This window comes from Mirounga leonina, unplaced genomic scaffold, assembly GCF_011800145.1.
Source record: "Mirounga leonina isolate KUSES-001 unplaced genomic scaffold, KU_Mleo_1.0 Mir_101609, whole genome shotgun sequence".
Lineage (NCBI taxonomy): Eukaryota > Metazoa > Chordata > Mammalia > Carnivora > Phocidae > Mirounga > Mirounga leonina.
In genome coordinates, this window is record NW_023270164.1 from 1,735,738 (window position 1) to 1,756,187 (window position 20,450).

Sequence of the window (20,450 nt, forward strand, 5' to 3'; positions counted from 1 at the left end):
TCCCAGAACCCTGGGATCATGACCTGAGCCGAAGGCAGATGTTTAACCTACTGAGCCACTCAGGTGCCCCTAGTATAGACATTTTAACAATACTTGTTCTCCAATCCATGAGCGTGGAATGTATTTCCATTTCTTAGTGTCATCTTCAATTTCTTTTTTTTTTTTGCTATGATGTTTCTTTTATTCTTTAATTTTATTATGTTAACCACCATACATCATTAGTTTTTTTTTAAATTTTATTTTATTATGTTACGTTAGTCACCATACATTACATCATTAGTTTTTGATGTAGTGTTCCATGATTCATTGTTTTCATATAACACCCAGTGCGCCATGCAATACATGCCCTCCTTAATACCCATCACCAGGCTAACCCATCCCCCAAGCACCTCCCCTCTAGAACCCTCAGTTTGTTTCTCAGAGTCCATAGTTTCATGGTTCGTCTCCCCCTTCGATTTCCCCCCCTTCATTTTTCCCTTCCTACTATTTTCTTCTTTTTTTTTTTTTTTTAACATACAATGTATTATTTGTTTCAGAGGTACAGGTCTGTGATTCATCAGTCTTACACAATTCACAGCACTCACCATAGCACATATCCTCCCCAGTGTCTATAACCCAGCCGACCCATCCCTCCCACCCCCCACCACTCCAGCAACCCTCAGTTTGTGTCCTGAGATTAAGAATTTCTCATATCAGTGAGATCATATGATACATGTTTTTCTCTCATTGACTTATTTCATTTAGCATAATACCCTCTAGTTCCATCCACGTCGTGGCAAATGGCAAGATTTCATTTTTTTTTTGTTTTTGTTTTTTGGGGTTTTTTTGATGGCTGGATAGTATTCCATTGTATATATGTATACCACATCTTCTTTATCCATTCATCCATTGATGGACATCTTGGCTCTTTCCATAGTTAGGCTATTGTGGACATTGCTGCTATAAACCTTGGGGTGCATGTACCCTTTGGATCAGTACATTTGTATCTTTGGGGTAAATACCCAGTAGTGCAATGGCTGGGTCATAGGGTAGCTCTATTTTCAACTTTTTGAGGAACCTCCATAATGTTTTCCAGAGTGGCTGCACCAGCTTACATTCCCACCAACAGTGTAGGAGGGCTCCCCTTTCTCCACATCGTCACCAATATCTGTTGTTTCCTGACTTGTTAATTTTAGCCTTTCTGAATTCTGTTAGGTGGTATCTCATTGAGGTTTTGATTTGGATTTCCCTAATGCTGAGCCATGTTGAGCACTTTTTCATGTGTCTGTTGGCCATTTGGATGTCTTCTTTGGAAATGTCTGTTCATGTCTTCTGCCCATTTCTTGACTGGGTCATTTGTTCTTTGGGTGTTGAGTTTGATGAGTTCTTTATAGATTTTGGATACTAGCCCTTTATCTGATATGTCATTTCCAAATATCTTCTCCCATTCTGTCAGTTGTCTTTTGGTTTTGTTGACTATTTCTTTTGCTGTGCAAAAGCTTTTTATCTTGATGAAGTCCCAGTAGTTCATTTTTGCCCTTGCTTCCCTTGCCTTTGGTGATGTTTCTAGGAAGAAGTTGCTGCAGCTGAAGTTGAAGAGGTTGCTGCCTGTGTCCTCCTTTAGGATTTGGATGGACTCCTGTCTCACATTTAGGTCTTTCAACCACCTTGAGTCTATTTTTGTGTGTGCTGTAAGGAAATGGTCGTTTCATTCTTCTGCATGTGGCTGTCCAGTTTTCCCACCACCATTTGTTGAAGAAACTGTCTTTTTTCCATTGGACATTCTTTCCTGCTTTGTCGAAGATGAGTTGACCATAGAGTTGAGGGTCCATTTCTGGGCTCTCTATTCTGTTCCATTGATCTATGTGTCTGTTTTTGTGCCAGTACCATACTGTCTTGATGATGACAGCTTTGTAATAGAGCTGGAAGTCTGGAATTGTGATGCCGCCGGCTTTGCTTTTCTTTTTCAACATTCCTCTGGCTATTCGGGATCTTTTCTGGTTCCATACAAATTTTAGGATTATTTGTTCCTTTTCTTTGGAAAAAGTGGATGGTACTTTGATAGGGATTGCATTAAATGTGTAGAATGCTCTAGGTAGCATTGACATCTTCACCATATTTGTTCTTCCAATCCATGAGCATGGAATGTTTTTCCATTTCTTTGTGTCTTCCTTAATTTCTTTCATGAATATTTTATAGTCTTCTGAGTACAGATTCTTTGCTTCTTTGGTTAGATTTATTCCTAGGTATCTTATGGTTTTGGGTGCAATTGTAAATGGGATCGACTCCTTAATTTCTCTTTCTTCTGTCTTGTTGGTGTATGGGAATGCCACTGACTTCTGTGCATTGATTTTATATCCTGCCACTTTACTGAATTCCTGTATGAGTTCTAGCAGTTTTGGGGTGAAGTCTTTTGGGTTTTCCACATAAAGTATCATATCATCTGCAAAGAGTGAGAGTTTGACTTCTCCTTTGCCGATTTGGATGCCTTTTATTTCTTTTTTTGTTGTCTGATTGCTGTGGCTAGGATTTCTAGTATCATGTTGAATACCAGTGGTGATAGTGGACATCCCTGCCGCGTTCTTGACCTTAAGGGGAAAGCTCTCAGTTTTTCCCCATTGAGAATGATATTCGCTGTGGGTTTTTCATAGGTGGCTTTTATGATATTGAGGTGTGTACCTTCTGTCCCTATACTCTGAAGAGTTTTGATCAAGAAAGGATGCTGTACTTTGTCAAATGCTTTTTCTGCATCTATTGAGAGGATCGTATGGTTCTTGTTCTTTCTTTTATTAATGTATTGTATCACATAGATTGATTTGCGGATGTTGAACCAACCTTGCAGCCCAGGGATAAATCCCACTTGGTCGTGGTGAATAACCCTTCTAATGTACTGTTGGATCCTATTGGTTAGTATTTCGGTGAGAATTTTTGCATCCATGTTCATCAGGGATATTGGTCTGTAATTCTCCTTTTTGATGGGGTCTTTGTCTGATTTTGGGATCAAGGTAATGCTGGCCTCATAAAATGAGTTTGGAAGTTTTCCTTCCATTTCTATTTTTTGGAACAGTTTCAGAAGAATAGGTATTAATTCTTCTTGAAATGTTTGGTAGAATTCCCCTGGGAAGCCATCTGGCTCTGGGCTCTTGTTTGTTGGGAGATTTTTGATGACTGCTTCAATTTCCTTAGTGGTGGTGGGTCTGTTCAGGTTTTTTATTTCTTCCTGGTTCAGTTTTGAGAGTTTATACATCTCTAGGAATGCATCCATTTCTTCCAGATTATCTCATTTGCTACCATATAGTTGCTCATAATATGTTCTTATAATTGTTTGTATTTCTTTGGTGTTGCTTGTGATCTCTCCTCTTTCATTCATGATTTTATTTATTTGGGTCATTTCTCTTTTCTTTTTGTTAAGTCTGGCCAGGCGTTTATCAATCTTATTAATTCTTTCAAAGAACTAGCTCCTAGTTTCGTTGATCTGTCCTACTGTTCTTTTGGTTTCTATTTCATTGATTTCTGCTCTGATCTTTATTATTTCTCTTCTCCTGCTGGATTTAGGCTTTATTTGCTGTTGTTTCTCCAGCTCTTTTAGGTGTGGGGTTAGGTTGTGTATTTGAGACCTTTCTTGTTTCTTGAGAAAGGCTTGTATTGCTGTATGCTTTCCTCTTAGGACCGCCTTTGCTGCATCCCAAAGATTTTGAACAGTTGTGTTTTCATTTTCATTTGTTTCCATGAATTTTTTTAATTCTTCTTTAATTTCCTGGTTGACCCATTCATTCTTTAGTAGGATGCTCTTTAGCCTCCATGTATTTGAGTTTTTTCTGACTTTCTTCTTGTGATTGAGTTCTAGTTTCAAAGCATTGTGGTCCAAAAATAGGCAGGGAATGATCCCAATGTTTTGGTACCGGTTGAGACCTGATTTATTACCCAGGATGTGATCCATTCTGGAGAATGTTCCATGGGCACTAGAGAAGAATGTATATTCTGTTGCTTTGGGATGGAATGTTCTGAATATATCTGTGAAGTCCATTTGGTCCAGTGTGTCATTTAAAGCCTTTATTTCCTTGTTGATGTTTTGCTTAGACGATCTGTCCATTTCAGTGAGGGGGATGTTAAAGTCTCCTACTGTTATTGTATTGTTGTCAATGTGTTTCTTTGCTTTTGTTATTAATTGCCTTATATAATTGGCTGCTCCCATGTTAGGGGCATAGATATTTACAATTGTTAGATCTTCTTGTTGGATAGACCCTTTTAGTATGATATAGTGCCCTTCCTCATCTCTTATTATAGTCTTTGGTTTAAAATCTAATTTGTCTGATATAAGGATTGCTACCCCAGCTTTCTTTTGATGTCCATTAGCATGGTAAATGGTTTTCCACCCCCTCACTTTAAACCTAGAGGTGTCTTTGGGTCTAAAATGAATCTCTTGCAGACAGCGTATCGGTGGGTCTTGTTTTTTTATCCAGTCTGATACCCTGTGTCTTTTGATTGGGGCATTTAGCCCATTTACATGCAGGGTAACTATTGAAAGATATGAATTTAATGCCATTTTACTGCCTGTAAGGTGACTGTTACTATATATTGTCTCTGTTCCTTTCTGGTCTATGTTACTTTTAGGCTCTGTCTTTGCTTAGAGGACCCCTTTCAATATTTCTTATAGGGCTGGTTTGGTGTTTGCAAATTCTTTTAGTTTTTATTTGTCCTGGACGCTTTTTTATCTCTCCTTCTATTTTCAGTGCAGCCTAGCTGGATATAGTATTCTTGGCTGCATGTTTTTCTCGTTTAGTGCTCTGAATATATCATGCCAGTCCTTTCTGGCCTGCCAGGTCTCTGTGGATAGGTCTGCTGCCAGTCTAATGTTTCTACCATTGTAGGTTACAGATCTCTTGTCCTGAGCTGCTTTCAGGATTTTCTCTTTGTCTCTGAGACTTGTGAGTTGTACTATTAGATGTTGGGGTGTTGACCTATTTTTATTGATTTTGAGGGGGGTTCTCTGTGCCTCCTGGATTTTGATGCCTGTTTCCTTCCCCAAATTAGGGAAGTTCTCTGCTATAATTTGCTCCAGTATACCTTCTGCCCCTCTCTCTCTTTCTTCTTCTTCTGGGATCCCAATTATTCCCATATTGTTTCATCTATGGTATCACTTATCTCTCGAATTCTGCCCTCGTGATCTGGTAGTTGTTTATCTCTCTTTTCCACCATTTTTAATTGCACCTCATTAATAGCTTTTTGATTTCTCCTTAGATTTTAGTTCTTTTATTTCTCCAGAAAGGGTTTTTCTAGTATTTTCCATGCTTTCCTTAAACCCAGCTAGTATCTTTATAATTGTCATTCTAAACTCTAGTTCTGACATCTTACTAATGTCTGTTTTGATTAGGTCCCTGGCAGTCAGTACTGCCTCTTGTTCTTTTTTTTGAGGTGAGTTTTTCCATCTTGTCATTTTGTCCAGAGGAGAATAGATGAATGAGAGAACAACATGCTAACAGGGTAAGAACAACCCCAGAAAAATATACAGTAAACAAATCAGAGGAGACCTTCCAGAAAGTGGTCACTTTTCTGTTCAGAGAGTTGCCGCTATTCTTTTCTTCAATCTCCTGTTGATTTTGTAGGTGTTCAGAATTGTTTGATACCTTTCTAGCTGAATTCCTGAGACCAGACAATATTTAGGTCTCCTACTCCTCAGCCATCTTATTCCTCCCCTCTCATCTTCAATTTCTTTCATCAGTGTTTTACAGTTTTCAGAGTACAGGTTTTTCACCTCTTTGGTTAGGTTTGTTCCTAGGTATTTTATTATTTTGGGTATAAGTGTAAATGGGATTTTTTTCTTAATACCTCTTTCTGCTGCTTCATTATTAGTTTATAGAAATGCAACAGATTTCTGTACATTGATTTTGTATCCTGTGACTTTACTGAATATGTATATCAGTTCTAGCAATTTTTTGGTGAAGTCTTTCAGGTTTTCTATATATAATATCACGTCCTCTGCAAATAATGAACATTTTACTTCTTCCTTAACGATTTGGAGCTTTTTATTTCTTTTTGTTGTCTGACTATTGTGGTTAGGACTTCCTGTACCATGTCAAATATAAGTGGTGAGAGTGGATATCCTTGTCTTGTTCCTGACCTTAGGGGAAAAGCTCTGTTTTCCCTATTGGGTATGATATTAGCAGTGGGTTTTTAGTTGATGGCCTTCATTATGTTGAGGTATGTTCCCTCTAAACCTACTTTGTTCAGGGTTTTTATCATGAGTAGATGTACTTTGTCAAATGCTTTTTCTGTGTCTATTGAAATGATCATACGGTTTTTATCCTTTCTCTTACTGATGTGAAATATCACCTTGATTAATTTTTGAATTTTGAACCACCTTTGCAACTGAGGAATAAATCCTACTTGATTGTGGTGAATGATTTTTTTCAATGTATTGTTGAATTCAGTTTGCTAGCTTTATGAAGTTTATTCTTTATGGAACGAATAAGCATTTAGGTATGTTAATAACCAGCTCTTTGTCACTTCAGGCATTTATTTTACTACTTCTTTCCGTTACCTTCCTTTACTCCTTGTTACAGACCTTGAGACTTCAGATATAGGAACCATTTCTAGATTCTAAAGGTGGTTAAGGTTCCTGAAGCCCGAGGGAAGTTTAAATTTCAACAACTGTCTTTTTTTTTTTGAATTATAGTTGACACGCAGTATCATATTAGTTTCAGGTGTACATCATATTGATTTGACAATTGTATACAGTAGGCAGTGCTTATAAGTGTAGCTATCATCTGTCATCATACAATGTTATTGCAGTATTATTGACTATTTTCTATGCTATAGTTTTCATCTCTGTGACTTATTTATTTTATAACCAGCAATTTGTACTGCTTTTATCCCCTTCACCTATATTACCCATTCCCCTTCCTCTTACCCATTCCCCTTCCTCTTCCCTGGCAACCACCAGTTTGTTCTCTGTATTTGTATTTCTGTTTTTCTGTTTTGTTTTTTAGATTTTACATATAAGTGAAATCATATGGCATTTGTCTTTTGCTGTCTGACTTATTTCACTTAGCATAATTCCCTAGGTCCATCCACTATTGCTAATGGCAAGACTTCATTCTTTATGGGTCAGTATAATATTCTATTATGTGTATATACATATATGTGTATATATATATGTATTACATCTTACTTATTCATGCATCTATTCATGGACACTTATATTTCTTCCATATCTTGGCTATTGCATATATGTTTTTGAATTAGTGTTTTTGTTTTCTTTGGGTAAATACCCAGAAGTGGAATTACTGGGTTTTATGGAATTTCTATTTTTATTTATGTTTTTTTTAAAAAGGATTTGTATTTGTTTCTTTTTTTTTTAAAGATTTTATTTATTTTTTGACAGAGAGAGAGACAGCGAAAGAGGGAACACAAGCAGGGGAGTGGGAGAGGGAGAAGCAGGCTTTCTGCGGAGCAGGGAGTCCGATGTGAGGCTCGATCCCAGGACCCTGAGATCAGGACCTGAGCCGAAGGCAGATGCTTAACGACTGAGCCACTGAGGCGCCCCATATTTTTATTCTTTTGAGGAACTTCCATACCATTTTCCACAGTGGTTATACTAATTTACATTCACACCAACAGTGCAGGACGGTTCCCTTTTTTCCACATCCTCATCAATACTTATCATCTCTTGTGTTTTTATTTTTTATTTTTTTTATTTTTTATTTTTTTAAAGATTTTATTTATTTATTTGACACAGAAAGAGTGAGAGAGAGAGAGAGAGAGAGCATAAGCAGGGGGAGTGGCAGGCAGGCAGAGGGAGAAGCAGGCTCTCTGCTGAGCAAGGAGCCCGATGCGGGACTTGATCCCAGGACCCTGGGATCATGACCTGAGCCGAAGGCAGCCGCTTAACCGACTGAGCCACCCAGGCGCCCCTCTTGTGTTTTTAATACTATCCAAACTGACTTGCGTAAGGTGACATCTCATTGTGGTTTTGATTTTTATTTCCCTGATTATAAGGGATGTTGAACACATTTTCATGAGTCTGTTTGCCCTCTGTATGTGTTCTCTGGGATAATGTCTATTCCAGTCATCTGCCCATTTTTAAATTGGATTATTTGGGGGTTTTTTTGTGTTGAGTTGTATAAGTTCTTTATACAATTTGGATATTAACCCCTCATTGCACATATCATTTCCAAATATCTTCTCCCATTCAGTAGGTTGCTTTTTCATTTTGTTGATAGTTTTCTTCACTGTGCAAAAGCTTTTTAGTTTGATGTAATCAAATAGTTTATTTTTACTTTTGTTTCCCTTGCCTGAGGAGACATAACCTGAAAAATACTGCTAAGGCTGATGTCAAAGAGATTAGTGCCTATGTTTTCTTTTAGGAGTTTTATGGCTTCAAGCCTCACATTTAGATTTTTAATCCATTTTGAGTATTTTTGTGTATGGTGTAATAGAGTGGTCCAGTTTCATTCTTTTGCGTGTAGCTGTCCTGTTTTCCCAGCACCGTTTATTGAAGAGACTGTCTTTTCCTCATTGTATGTTCTTGCTCCCTTTGTGGAAGATTAATTGAGTGTATAAGGATGGGTTTATTTCTGGGCTATTTTTTCCATTGATCTATGTGTCTATTTTTTGCCAGTACCATACTCTTGATTATTATAGCTTTGTGGTTTATCTTGAAATCTGGAACTGTGATACCTCCAGGTTTGTTCTTCTCAAGATTGCTTTGGTTCTTGGGGGTCTTTTCAACAACAGTTTTTGAATTGCAAAGCATTTATTTCTCTCTTATTGCCTCTCATAAAGAGTGTCATTCAGTTAAAGTTATCTTATTGTAACCATCGAGGACTTGTTGAAAACAGGGAGAAATATTAAATTTCATTTGACCGTATGACTAATAGATTCATACTTGAGTTAATTATTGAGGGTAAGAATCTTAATGATTGATAAAATCTGTTGAGTATTGAGGCAGACCAAGGTCAGAAGATATGAATAATTGTACATTTTGTTTTTATGGAAAAATATGGTGGGTGAAAGGAAGAGCATGAACTCAGATGAGTGATCATGAGATATAAAGTAGATGTACTTCATTTATGGATTGGTTTCTCTTTATCGATTTACCATTGATGGTTCTTTCATAAGCTCTGAGATGTTAAAAAAGTAATGTGTTTTAACAAGGATTTATGATTTTATATATATATACTTTTGTAATTTTTGTCACAGTCATTTGAAAGTATCTACCTCTTAGGAAACACTAATCAGATTCAGATCTAGTCCCATGTGTAACTCTAGAACTGTCCATTTTTTTTTTAAAGATTTTATTTATTTTTTAACAGCGAGAGACACAGTGAGAGAGGGAACACAAGCAGGGAGAGTGGGAGAGGGAGATGCAGACTTCCCGCTGAGCAGGGAGCCCGATGTGGGGCTCGATCCCAGGACCCTGAGATCATGACCTGAGCCGAAGGCAGACGCTTAAGGACTGAGCCACCCAGGCGCCCCACTCTAGAACTCTCCAAATTGCTTACTTGACTGATTCCTGAAGAGTAGTTTTAGAGTAGGCACCATTGTTTGGCAGTGACCTTAGGAATTTTCTCTAATTAGGTTAGGAAGAAAATTAGATCTTCTAGTTCTGTATGTCATAATGTCTTGCCATGTAAGAGGATATGAGGGAAAGGACTAGAACCTGCCTTCTTCACCATTCTGTGCTTAGCCGCTAGCATAGGAGACACTCAATAAAGACTGACTCAATGCATATATATATTTAAATATTGACATAACTTGCTCATCTTGTAGGACGATTTTCACAAAGATTCCAAGGTATAACTATGTGGATCCTGATTTCACATATACTAAATTTGAGAGAATTGAAAAGCAAGCACATGAAAATTATTATGCAAGATACATTAAACATTTAAGAAGTGCACGCCTGCGGAAACAAGCAGAGAGGTAAAGGTCACCTCCTCAAACAGTATGAAACGGATCGTGGTGCCTGCGGAGCCAGATTTTTTTTCTTTACTCCTTAGTTTCTTTTTAGTGAATTAAGTGACCTTTTCATATATGAAAATAGCGAAAGCTTGAACTCCTTTAACTGCAGTTATTTCCTTCTTTCCTTTTGGTTCAGGAATGTCTTAACGTTGTTTCGTTTCCCCAGAAGCAGTTCTTGAGATGGGTTCCAACACAGTGTTCTTTTAGGAGAGACAAGATGAGGGAAGCACGATAGGGCGGGGGAGGGAACTGAGAAATGATATGTTTCAGGTAAGGCTTACACTCAGCCTGATGCCTAGGGTCTCTTGAAGCATAAATTATGCCACGTAGATGTTCCTGCGTTGTGCCAAAGGGGTTGTCTTTTTTCTTTTTTTTCTTTTAAAGGGGCTCCTTTCTGCTGTCAGCCATTGATTGTGAGCTGTCCTTGGTTGTGGTGGGGTGGGCCTGACTTCCTTGGTGAGGTCTTTGAGAATGGGGTCTTCTCAGCAGAAGGTAATTTTATGCAGATCAGCGCCTCATTCTTCCTAAGTGGTTCTGAGTGTGTCAGCAGCAGCATGAGCAATGGGGAATGTTGGGATTTGCCAGTGTATTTTCTAAAACCCTTGGCCTCAATTAGTTACTATTGTGATTTCAATAGGGAAGGCATGGATTCATATAATGATACAGACATAGGATTACAGCCAGCGTCCGGTCTAAAGTCACCTTCACTCTCCGAAACGGAAATAGAGGAGGAATTATATTCAGCAAAGTGTCTGATTAAACCTAACCAATTACTAAATACCAGAAATATAGAATCCAAGGAGACGACAGCTCTGAGAAGAAAGGCATGTGCAATATTTTACATTCCATTAAGTCATGAGAATTCTTAAAATATCTTTTGCTAATATTGAATATTAATCTTGGAGTAACATTTTCCCACAGGTTCTCAAAGGACTTAAATCGGACCCATCCACGCCCCATGAAAAACATGATTGCAGCTTAATTTTGACACCAAAGCAAATTCATCAAGTAATTGTTGGTAAGAATATATCAAAAGCTATTAAAGCCTTTGTTTTTTTTTAACAGGTTTATTGGAGCATAATTTATATTCCATAAAATTGACCTGTTTAAAGTATGCAAGTCAGTGAATTTTAGTAAGTTTATGGGATTATGCAACCATCATCATAATTCAATTTTAGAATGCTGTCAATCACCCTCAGGACCATATGTACTTACTCCCAAATCCCACCCCTAGCCCCAGGCAACCGTTAATCAATTTTCTCTCACTGTGGATTTGCCTCTTCTGAACATTTCATGTAAAAGGAATCGTACAATATGTGGTCTTTCATATATTGCAGCTTTTACTTAGCATAATGATTTTGAGGTTCATCCAATAGGTATAAATAGGTATAAATATTTTCTTCCTTTTTATGTCTAAATAGCATTTCATTTTATGGGAGTACCACATTTTGTTTATCCATTTACCAGTTGATGGACACGAGCTGTTTTCAGTTTGAGGCTATTGTGAATAATGTTGCTATAAATGTTCGGATATAATTCTTTGAACATATGTTTTCATTTCTTTTGGTTAGATTCCTAGGAGTGGAATTGCTGAGTTGTGTGGTAAATTCCTGTCTAACATTTCAAGAAACTGCCAAAAACTTTCCAAAGTGCACCAAGTTACAGTCCCACCAACAGTGCACGAGGGTTACGATTACTCCACGTTCTCACCAGCAGATGTTATTTTCTGTCTTTCTTGATTATAGCCGTCCTGGTGGTGTGAAATGTTCTCACTGTGTTTTGATTTGCATTTTCTTCGTGACTAGGATGTAGAATATATTTTCATGCATTTAAATTGACATAAATGTATATCTCCTTTGGAGGAGTGTCTTTCAAATTCTTAGCCCAATTTTTTTTTTTTAAAGATTTTATTTATTTATTTGAGAGAGAGAGAATGAGAGACAGAGAGCAGGAGAGGGAGGAGGGTCAGAGGGAGGAGAAGCAGACTCCCCGCCGAGCAGGGAGCCCGATGCGGGACTCGATCCCGGGACTCCAGGATCATGACCTGAGCCGAAGGCAGATGCTTAACCATCTGAGCCACCCAGGCGCCCCCTTAGCTCAATTTTTAATTTGAACATTTGCCTTCTTATTGCAGAGTTGTAAGTATTGTTTATATATTCTGGATACAAGTCCTTTATCAGATATATGATTTCCAACGTCTGTGGCTTGTTTTTGTTTTTTAGTTTTTAAATAGTGTTGTTTAAAGCACAGAAGTTTTTACTTTAAGTGAAATTGAATTTATCGTTTTTTAAAAAAAATTTATTATAATTTTTTTTCTTTTGTAGATCATGCTTTTGATTTCATACCTCAGTGTCACAAACATTTTCTCTTGTTTTCTTCTAAAATGTTTATAATTTTTGATCTTACATTTAGTACTACAATTCTATTTGGGTTAATTTTTATGTATGTTGTGAGTTAAGAGTCTAAATTCATATTGTTGTATGTGGCTGTTCAATTGTCTTAGCAACATTTGTTGAAAATACTATAATTCCTCATTGAATTAATTGCCTTAGCACCCTTGTTGAAAATCAATCAACCATATATATCAGGCTTTATTTCTAGTCTCAGTTCTGTTCCATTGATCTGTATGTCTGTCCTTATGACAGTTCTACACTGTCTTTGGTACTGTGCCTTTAGAGTAAGTTTTGAAATCGGTTAAGTGTAAATCCTCCAAATTTGCTCCTTTTTCAAGGTTGCTTTGGTTATTATGGATATAAATCAGATTTTATTAAGACCCTCTTTGTCTTGCTTCTGGATCTCTTGCTTGTCCCAATCAGTATTGAAACCTCAGGTCATGATGTTGACCTTATCTGAATGTTTGCCGTTGAGATAATTATAATTTTGACAACATCCCTAGGCATGAGTTAAGAAACAAGTGACAGGGGCGCATGGGTAGCTTAGTCGGTTAAGCTGCCTTCGGCTTGGGTCATGATCCTGGAGTATGAGATCGAGCCCCGCATTGGGCCCCCTGCTCAGCGGGGAGTCTGCTTCTCCCTCTCCTCCTTCCTTGCTTGTTCTCTCTCACTTGCTCGCTCTCTCTCAAATAAATAAATAAAATCTTAAAAAAAAAAACAAAACAAGTGACAATTCCCTTGTGGAGGTGTTAAACAGTATCCCTCCCTAGGTCATTTTCACTATTAAAAGATGATTATGGTTAAAGAAATAGTAGTCTATACTAGTCTGCAGAGGAAGTTTGTATTTCATTCTAGGCAGGATTAGGGTGGCCCTGAGGAAGATGTGGGCAGAAGATGATTAATTGGTATGGATGTGCTGATTCTCCCTCTAGGGAGAACTCAGTGCACAAAACACCAAATACCAATTCTTTTGTTATCCAGACTAAAGGTGCAAGGTCAGAGGCAACACAGTGGGAAGTGCTTAAATAGCTGGGTGGTGATGGCTTGGTCTGGCTAGTCAGTGGCCAAGTCTCAGATCAGTGAGGACTGTGGGAAGTGCCCAAACCAGGATCTGGCTTCTGGGGAAAGCGGGTGACATGGACTGGCAAAAAGAGTTGGAGTCTCCCCCCATTCACTGAGGTTCTGAATGGGAAATAGGACTCTGTGCTGTAAGAGCAGTAGAGCTAAACCTCCCTGCCACACAGTGACAGTGAGGCCCTTGGGCATGGCAGACTGGGAACTCATTAGTTCATTGCCTGTCTGGAGTTGTGGATGCAGTTCATTTCAGGTTAAATGTCATTTACTGTGCCTCTCTTTTGTGCCAGGCATGTGATGGGTACCAGGGTTTATAGTCCCAGGGACTTACTTTCATTATTGGGTGTTACATGCTCTGTGTCTTCCAAATTGGTGACTGATTAATCAGATAAGCAAATCTATACAGATTCAAAAGGAGCAAAGTTAGAAGGCAATGTCCAGTGTCTCTTCTACAACTCCTCCACCAGCTTCTCTCCCTTCTTCACCTGGTGTCCTGAGTATTTTAATAATGACCCTTTCTCTGGGGACAGGGTCCCTGTGTGAGTTTACAAGGTCAGCAACTGCGATGGTGGGAATTTTGTATCACTCTCATTTTTATACCTTGAAGGTGTTTTTTGAGCCTCTGCACAGAACGGGGACTGGCACGATCAATGGAGATTACAATTTCAGAAAATTTTGCTCTGTATTTATATTTTAGAAAAGTGAAGTGGGGACCCCTGGGTGGCTCAGTCCATTCAGCATCTGACTCTTCAGCTCAGGTTATGATCTCAGGGTCGTGAGATCGAGCACCATGTCAGGCTCCAACGCTGGGCTTGGAGCCTGCTTCAGATTCTCTCTCTCCCTCTCTCTCTGTCTTTCTCCCGCTTCCTCTCTCTCTTTCTCTCAAAAAAAAAAAAAAAAAAGTGATTGTCAAGAGATATAGTGGAGGATTTGGAGATTAATTGAATCAGTTAGTGAAAACTGTTGTAGAGGGGCGCCTGGGTGGCTCAGTTGGTTGGGCAGCTGCCTTTGGCTCGGGTTATAATCTCCAGGTTCCGGGATCAAGTGCTACATCGGGCTCCCTGCTCAGTGGGGAGTCTGCTTCTCTCTCTGCCTCTGCTGCTCCCCCTCCTTGTGCTCTCATGCTCAGGCATGTGTGATCTCTCTCTCAAATAAATAAAATCTTAAAAAAAAAAAAAAAAGGAAAGAGAACTGTTATAGAGTCTGGGTTACATTGGATGTTGTGCAGGGAGTATTGTTTACTTCATCAGCAAATGTCCAGTCACTTTGGTTTTAAGTTACCACTTATTGATATATAAGCCAGACATTGTGTTGAGCAATGTATAAACATGATCTTATTTAATCCTTCAAATGATGTAAGCAACTTATAAGGTAATTGCTTTTACTTCCATTTTAGAGATGAGTAAAGTGAAGCCCAGAGAGGTGATAAACCTTAATCAAATTGCTCAGTATTTAGTGGAAAGGAGCGGATTTGAAATTAGGTTTCTCTAGCCACACTCTTTAAATTAAAATAATTAATTAATTAATTTAGAGAGCTTGGGCAGGGGGGAGGGGCAGAGGGTGAGGAAGAGAGAGAATCTCAAGCCAACTCCGCACTGAGCATGGAGCCCGACTGGGGGCTTGATCTTATGACCCTGAGATCATGACCTGGGCTGAAACCAAGAGTCAGACACTTTACCTACTGAGCCACCCAGGCGCCCCTCTACACACACTTTCTATCTCAATTTCTCTTTCCCTTCCTCTTTCACAACCTGTATTTTTCTTTACAGTATTTGTCTCACCTTCTTCCCCAACTTCCTTTATGTCTACTTCAACAGTATTGTTAAATCAGAATCTAGAATTCTGTATCTGTTTTCATAAAACATATTAGTCTGCAGTTTTGCTTTTTTAAAGTTCGTTTTTACTAACTTTGTTGTAATGTTGGCCTCATAAACTGAGTTCAGAGACTTAGGAAATGTTCATTCCTTTACTATATTCTGAAAGAGATTATGTTGAATTGTTTTTCAAATGTTAGAGTTCTTCATAGTAACCATCTGGGAAAGGAGAGTTCATTTTCAGAGGATGTTTAATTACAAATTCAATTTCTTTAATAGTTGTAGGACCATTCAGATAATCTATGCCATTTTAGGAGAGTTTTGGTAGTTTGTGGTTTTTCTGGAATTGATCCCCTCCATAAAGATATCCCATTTATGTGCATAGAATTGTTCATAGCATTCCCAAATTATCCCTTTATTGTCTAGGTTAGAAACATCTGTAGTGATATAGCCTCTCTTCTTCTTAATATTGAGAATTTATGTTTTTCTTGTTATTTTCCTTTCTCAGTCTCAGGGGAGGTTTATCAACTTTATTGGTCATTTCAAAGAACCAGCGTTTGGTTTCATTGATTTTCTCCATAGTTTTTCTGTTTTTAATTTTAATGACTTCTTATATTTGTCATTTCCTCCTATTTGCTTTGGATTGCTCTTTTTTTTTTCTAATTTCTTGAGGTAGAAGCTTAAATTATTGATTTATACCCTTCTTTTTTTTCCTTTTAAATATTTTATTTATTTATTTGAGAGAGAGTGACAGAGATAGTGAGAAAGCGCATAGTGGGGAAGAGAGGGAGAAGCAGGTTCCCCACTGAGCAGGGAACCTGATGCGGGGCTCGATCCCAGGCCCTGGGATCATGACCTGAGCCAAAGGCAGAGGCTTAACCGACTGAGCCACCCAGGCGTCTCTACCCTTTTTTTTTTTTTCTAATATAATCATTTAGTGCTATGCATTTCTCACTAAACAGTACTTTAGCTATATCTTAACATATTCTTAAATATTTTCATTTTCTTTTAGCTCAGTATACAGTTGACCTCTGAACAACGTGGTTAGTGATGCCAAACCACCCCTCCCACACACACACCATGTGTTTGAAAATCTGTGTATAACTTTTGACTCCCCCAGAAGTTAACTACCTACTATTGATTGGAAGCCTTACTGATAAGATAAACAGTTGATTAACACATAGTTTGTATGTTATATGTGCTATATACTGTATTCTTAAATAAAGTAAACTAGAGAAAAGAAAATGTTACTAAGAAAATCATGGGGCCCCTGAGTGGCTCAATCAGTTAAGTGTCTGTCTTTGGCTCAGGTCATGATCCCAGGGTCCTGGGATGGAGCTCCATGTGGAGCTCCCTGCTCAGCAGGGAGCCTGCTTCTCCCTCTCCCTCTGCAACTCCCCACTGCTCATGCGTGCTCTCTCTCTCAAATGAATAAATAAAATCTTAAAAAAAAAAAAGAAAATCATAAGAAAATACATTTACTGTACAGTAGAGTAGTAGAATAAAGCACCCCACATCTCCTTGTCCCCACCCAAAGTTCGCAAAGCTGGATCCTGGAGTGACACCTGCTTCTTGTTCCTCTACCCAGGAATGTGGGAAGCCTCCTTCCAAGTGGAATCTGGGGGAATTCAGAGAACCAGGAGAGGCCGATCACCTTTATCCACTTCTGTAGGTCACTTGCTTTATCTGACCCCTCTTATGGGGTTCTAACACAGTTTCTGCTTTCAGGAAATGCTGGCAAGTGTTGAGCAGCCAGTTACCTGACAGTATGAACTCCCCACCTGGAAGCACTTTCAGCACCATGTACAGTGCCCCTCTCCATTGTCCACTTTGGGCTTCTCCCGGGGGCTATTCTGACCTGCCTCCCCCCCACACACACATCCATGTTCTCCCAGACCCCTTGATCCAGGGGTGGAAGGTGGGTTATCATTCAGTGGTCCTTGTTCAACTCCCACTAGTGAAGGGCTCTGCTGCTTTGGCGAGAATCCCTCCCCAGAGCCAATTCCTTTGTGAGGAGTGTCTGGATCAGGCAAAAGCCTTGCTGTTCCAGCTTTCTCTGCATCTTTCCTCAGCCTTCCCTTTGCTTCTAGTTATTTGGTGATTAATATAAAATATATGTTTATTGGGGTGGAGGTGCATATAAGTGGACCCATGCAGTTGAAACCCCTATTGTTCAAGGGTCAACTGTGTTATCTAATTTTCCTTGAAATACTCTCTTTGGCTCATCAGTTATTTAGAAGTGTGTTACTTAAATTCCAAGATTTTTTGGTTTTCTTTCTGCTATGGTTTTCTAGTTTGATTCCATTTGGTCAAAGTACACACATGTATGTATTCAATTCTTTTAAATTTTTCAAGATTTGTTAAGGGTGATCCTGGATGTGGTCCCTTTTGTTGAAGGTTCATGTGACTTGAAAAGAAGTATTCTGCTATTGTTGGATGGAGTGTTCTTTAAACGTCAATTATATCCCAGTTAGTTAAAGGTATTTATTTCTACTAAATCCTTACTGCTTTTTTGTCTAGACAGTCTGTCAGTTATTGACAAAGGTGATTGACATCCCAAACTGTGATTATAGATTTTATTATTTCTCCTTTTAATTCTGTCTGTTTTGCTTCACATATTTTGAAGCTCCCTTGTTTGGTACATACACATTTAAGACTGTTATGCCTTCATGGTCCCTTTTATCATTATGTAATGTCCCTCTTTGTCCCTGGTAATTTTCTTTGTTCTGAAATGTAGTTTGTCTGATATTGATCTAGCTACCAAAGCTTTCTTTTGTTTAGCCTTTGCATTGTTTATCTTTTTACTTGTTTCTACTTTTGACTTACCTATGTCATTGTATTTGAAGTAAGTTTCCTGTGGGCAGCATATAGTACTTTTTCATCCATTCTGACAATCTTTGTTTTTTAATTGGTGCATTTGTGTCATTTACATTTGATATAAATGTTGTTATATCAAGACTATGGAATGTTATTCAAGATTCTTTGTTTTTACTTTCAAGTTTATCTCAAAAGTTTAAAAAGTTTTCAAAAGTCTGGGCATGGCTTTCTTTGGATTTGTTCTGTTTGGGTTTCACTGAGCTTCTAGAATGTGAAATTTTACTTTTTTTTTTTTGCTACATTTGGGCATTTTTCAGCTGTCATTTTTTCCCAAATATTTTCCCAGTCCCCTCCATCTTTTACTTTCTCATTCTGGGGCTCCACTTACATGATTTTTAGACCTTTTGCTTTTGTTCCATGGGTCTCTGAGACTCTTAATTTTTTTCAATCTGTTTTCTTTTTGTTTGTCAGATTGGATAAATTCTGTTGATATTTCTTCAGGTTCACCAGCTTTTTCTTCTGTCCTCCCATTCTGTTAAAGGGCATACTCAAGAGGTTTCTATTTTACTTCCTGTATTTTTTAATCTTAGAGTTTCTATTTAGTTCTTCTTTGGATATTCTCTTTCTTTGCTGAAACTGTTTTTCTACTTATTTCAAGAGTATTCATCATTGCTTATTTGGTCATTTTTATAATAGCTTCTTTAAAACTTTTGTCAAGCAATTTGATCATCTCTGTCATCTCAGTCTTGGTATGATGAGTAATTTTGGTTTATACCTTGGGCATTTTGAGTACTATATTATGAGACTTTGTTTACTATTTAAATAATCTATTTTAGGATGCAGATGATCCATTTAGCTCTGGAATATACATTGTAGTCCACATTTGTGTGCTGGGTAACAAGTGTCAATTTAATTTTCAAAGCGTTTGTGGTACTATGCTGGTTTTCCCTTTTTGTATGCTCCCCAGAAGACTATATGAAACCCAGGCATTATTTCACATTGTAGTTCTGTTCTTTTTTTTTTAAAGATTTTATTTATTTATTTGACAGAGAGAGAGATTGAGTACACAAGCAGGGGGAGTGGGGGAAAGGGAGAAGCAGGCTTCCCGCCGAGCAGGGAGCCCGATGTGGGGCTCGATCCCAGGACCCTGAGATCATGACCTGAGCCGAAGGCAGTCGCTTAACCAACTGAGCCACCCAGGCGCCCCTGTAGTTCTGTTCTTAATCCATTTGCTGTGTTGGTTCTGATAGATTTCACACATGGGCTGTTCAACATATGACCACAGCTTCATTCACATATTTAAAAATAGGTCCTTGGCTAACTCCCACCTCTCTGTGTCCCTCCCCCTACTTTTTAGGTGGGGGGGGAGGGGTGTCAGTTATTTGCCTGCTTTTGTTTAGTGAGGTGTGGAGTGGCCACTGTGATAGTAGGGAGGTAGGGGCAGCATCTGTTTGCTGACATTTGTCTAATACAGGGCAGCCTTGGTCCACAGGCCTTTATTTCATATACTGCAGTGCCAAGTGGAGGGGAGGGATGTTACTCCTGTTCCTCTTAGTGCCGGGTGCTGGTAGTCAATAGGACTCTACCCTACAGTCTCTTAGGCACATGGTCCAGAGGGACAGGGGCACTGCCTCTGTCAGCCTTCATGCAGGGCAGATATGGTTGACAGGGCTCAACCCCAGCAACTCCACAGGGACTTCCTCTTTAGTGGAGAAGGGAAGGAATGATGTCTCTCTTCATCTTACTGCAGGGTAGGGATCATTGACAGGGCTCTACTCCAGTCTTCTGAGAACCTAGTGTTGAGGGGATCAACTTCTTTCATGATGTTTGCCTGGAATAGGGCAGGTATAGTTAAAAGGGTTTGTCCCCAGAGGGCCACCCTCTTCCCAGTTCTTTTGGTGGAGAGAATGGGCTGCAGGCTACTCTAATGCCCAGGCCACGATGATAACCCAGGAAAATTCACTACAGGTTTATCTCTCTATTCCTAAAATTCCTAGACAATCCATTTCCTCGTGGCTTTTCCGAAGTTTCTGATGTTTATTTCATAGATTTTTGTCAACATTTTAATTTGTAATTAGCAGAGGAGTACAGTGGATTGTGTTCACTTAATTTTGTCTAGAAATAAATTTTTTGAAATATGGAAGAGAAGTATTACTCTAAAATCTGCTATACTTCTTGAATATATTGCTATTTCTCTTTTGTAAGGGGCTGGAAGACATTAGCACAGAGAAACAAGAATAGACTGATAGAAAATATTTGCAAATTATGTATCTCATGAAAGAATTGCAACCATAATGTGTATAAAACTTTTGAGACTCGGGTGCCTGGGTGGCTCAGTTGGTTAAACCACTGCCTTCGGCTCAGGTCATGATCCTGGAGTCCCGGGATCGAGTCCCATATCAGGCTCCTT

At 38.7% G+C, this 20,450-nt stretch overlaps 1 protein-coding gene across 1 annotated transcript in view; it reads left to right on the forward strand.

Annotated features, from left to right (window-relative positions):
• Positions 1–20,450, forward strand: part of CFAP47 (cilia and flagella associated protein 47) — a 494,762-nt gene that overhangs the window by 43,888 nt on the left and 430,424 nt on the right. The window contains exons 11-13 of the mRNA XM_035002133.1: positions 9,751–9,903; positions 10,580–10,766; positions 10,864–10,960. Coding sequence (XP_034858024.1) covers positions 9,751–9,903; positions 10,580–10,766; positions 10,864–10,960 — 437 coding nt within the window. The remainder of the gene's footprint in view (positions 1–9,750; positions 9,904–10,579; positions 10,767–10,863; positions 10,961–20,450) is intronic.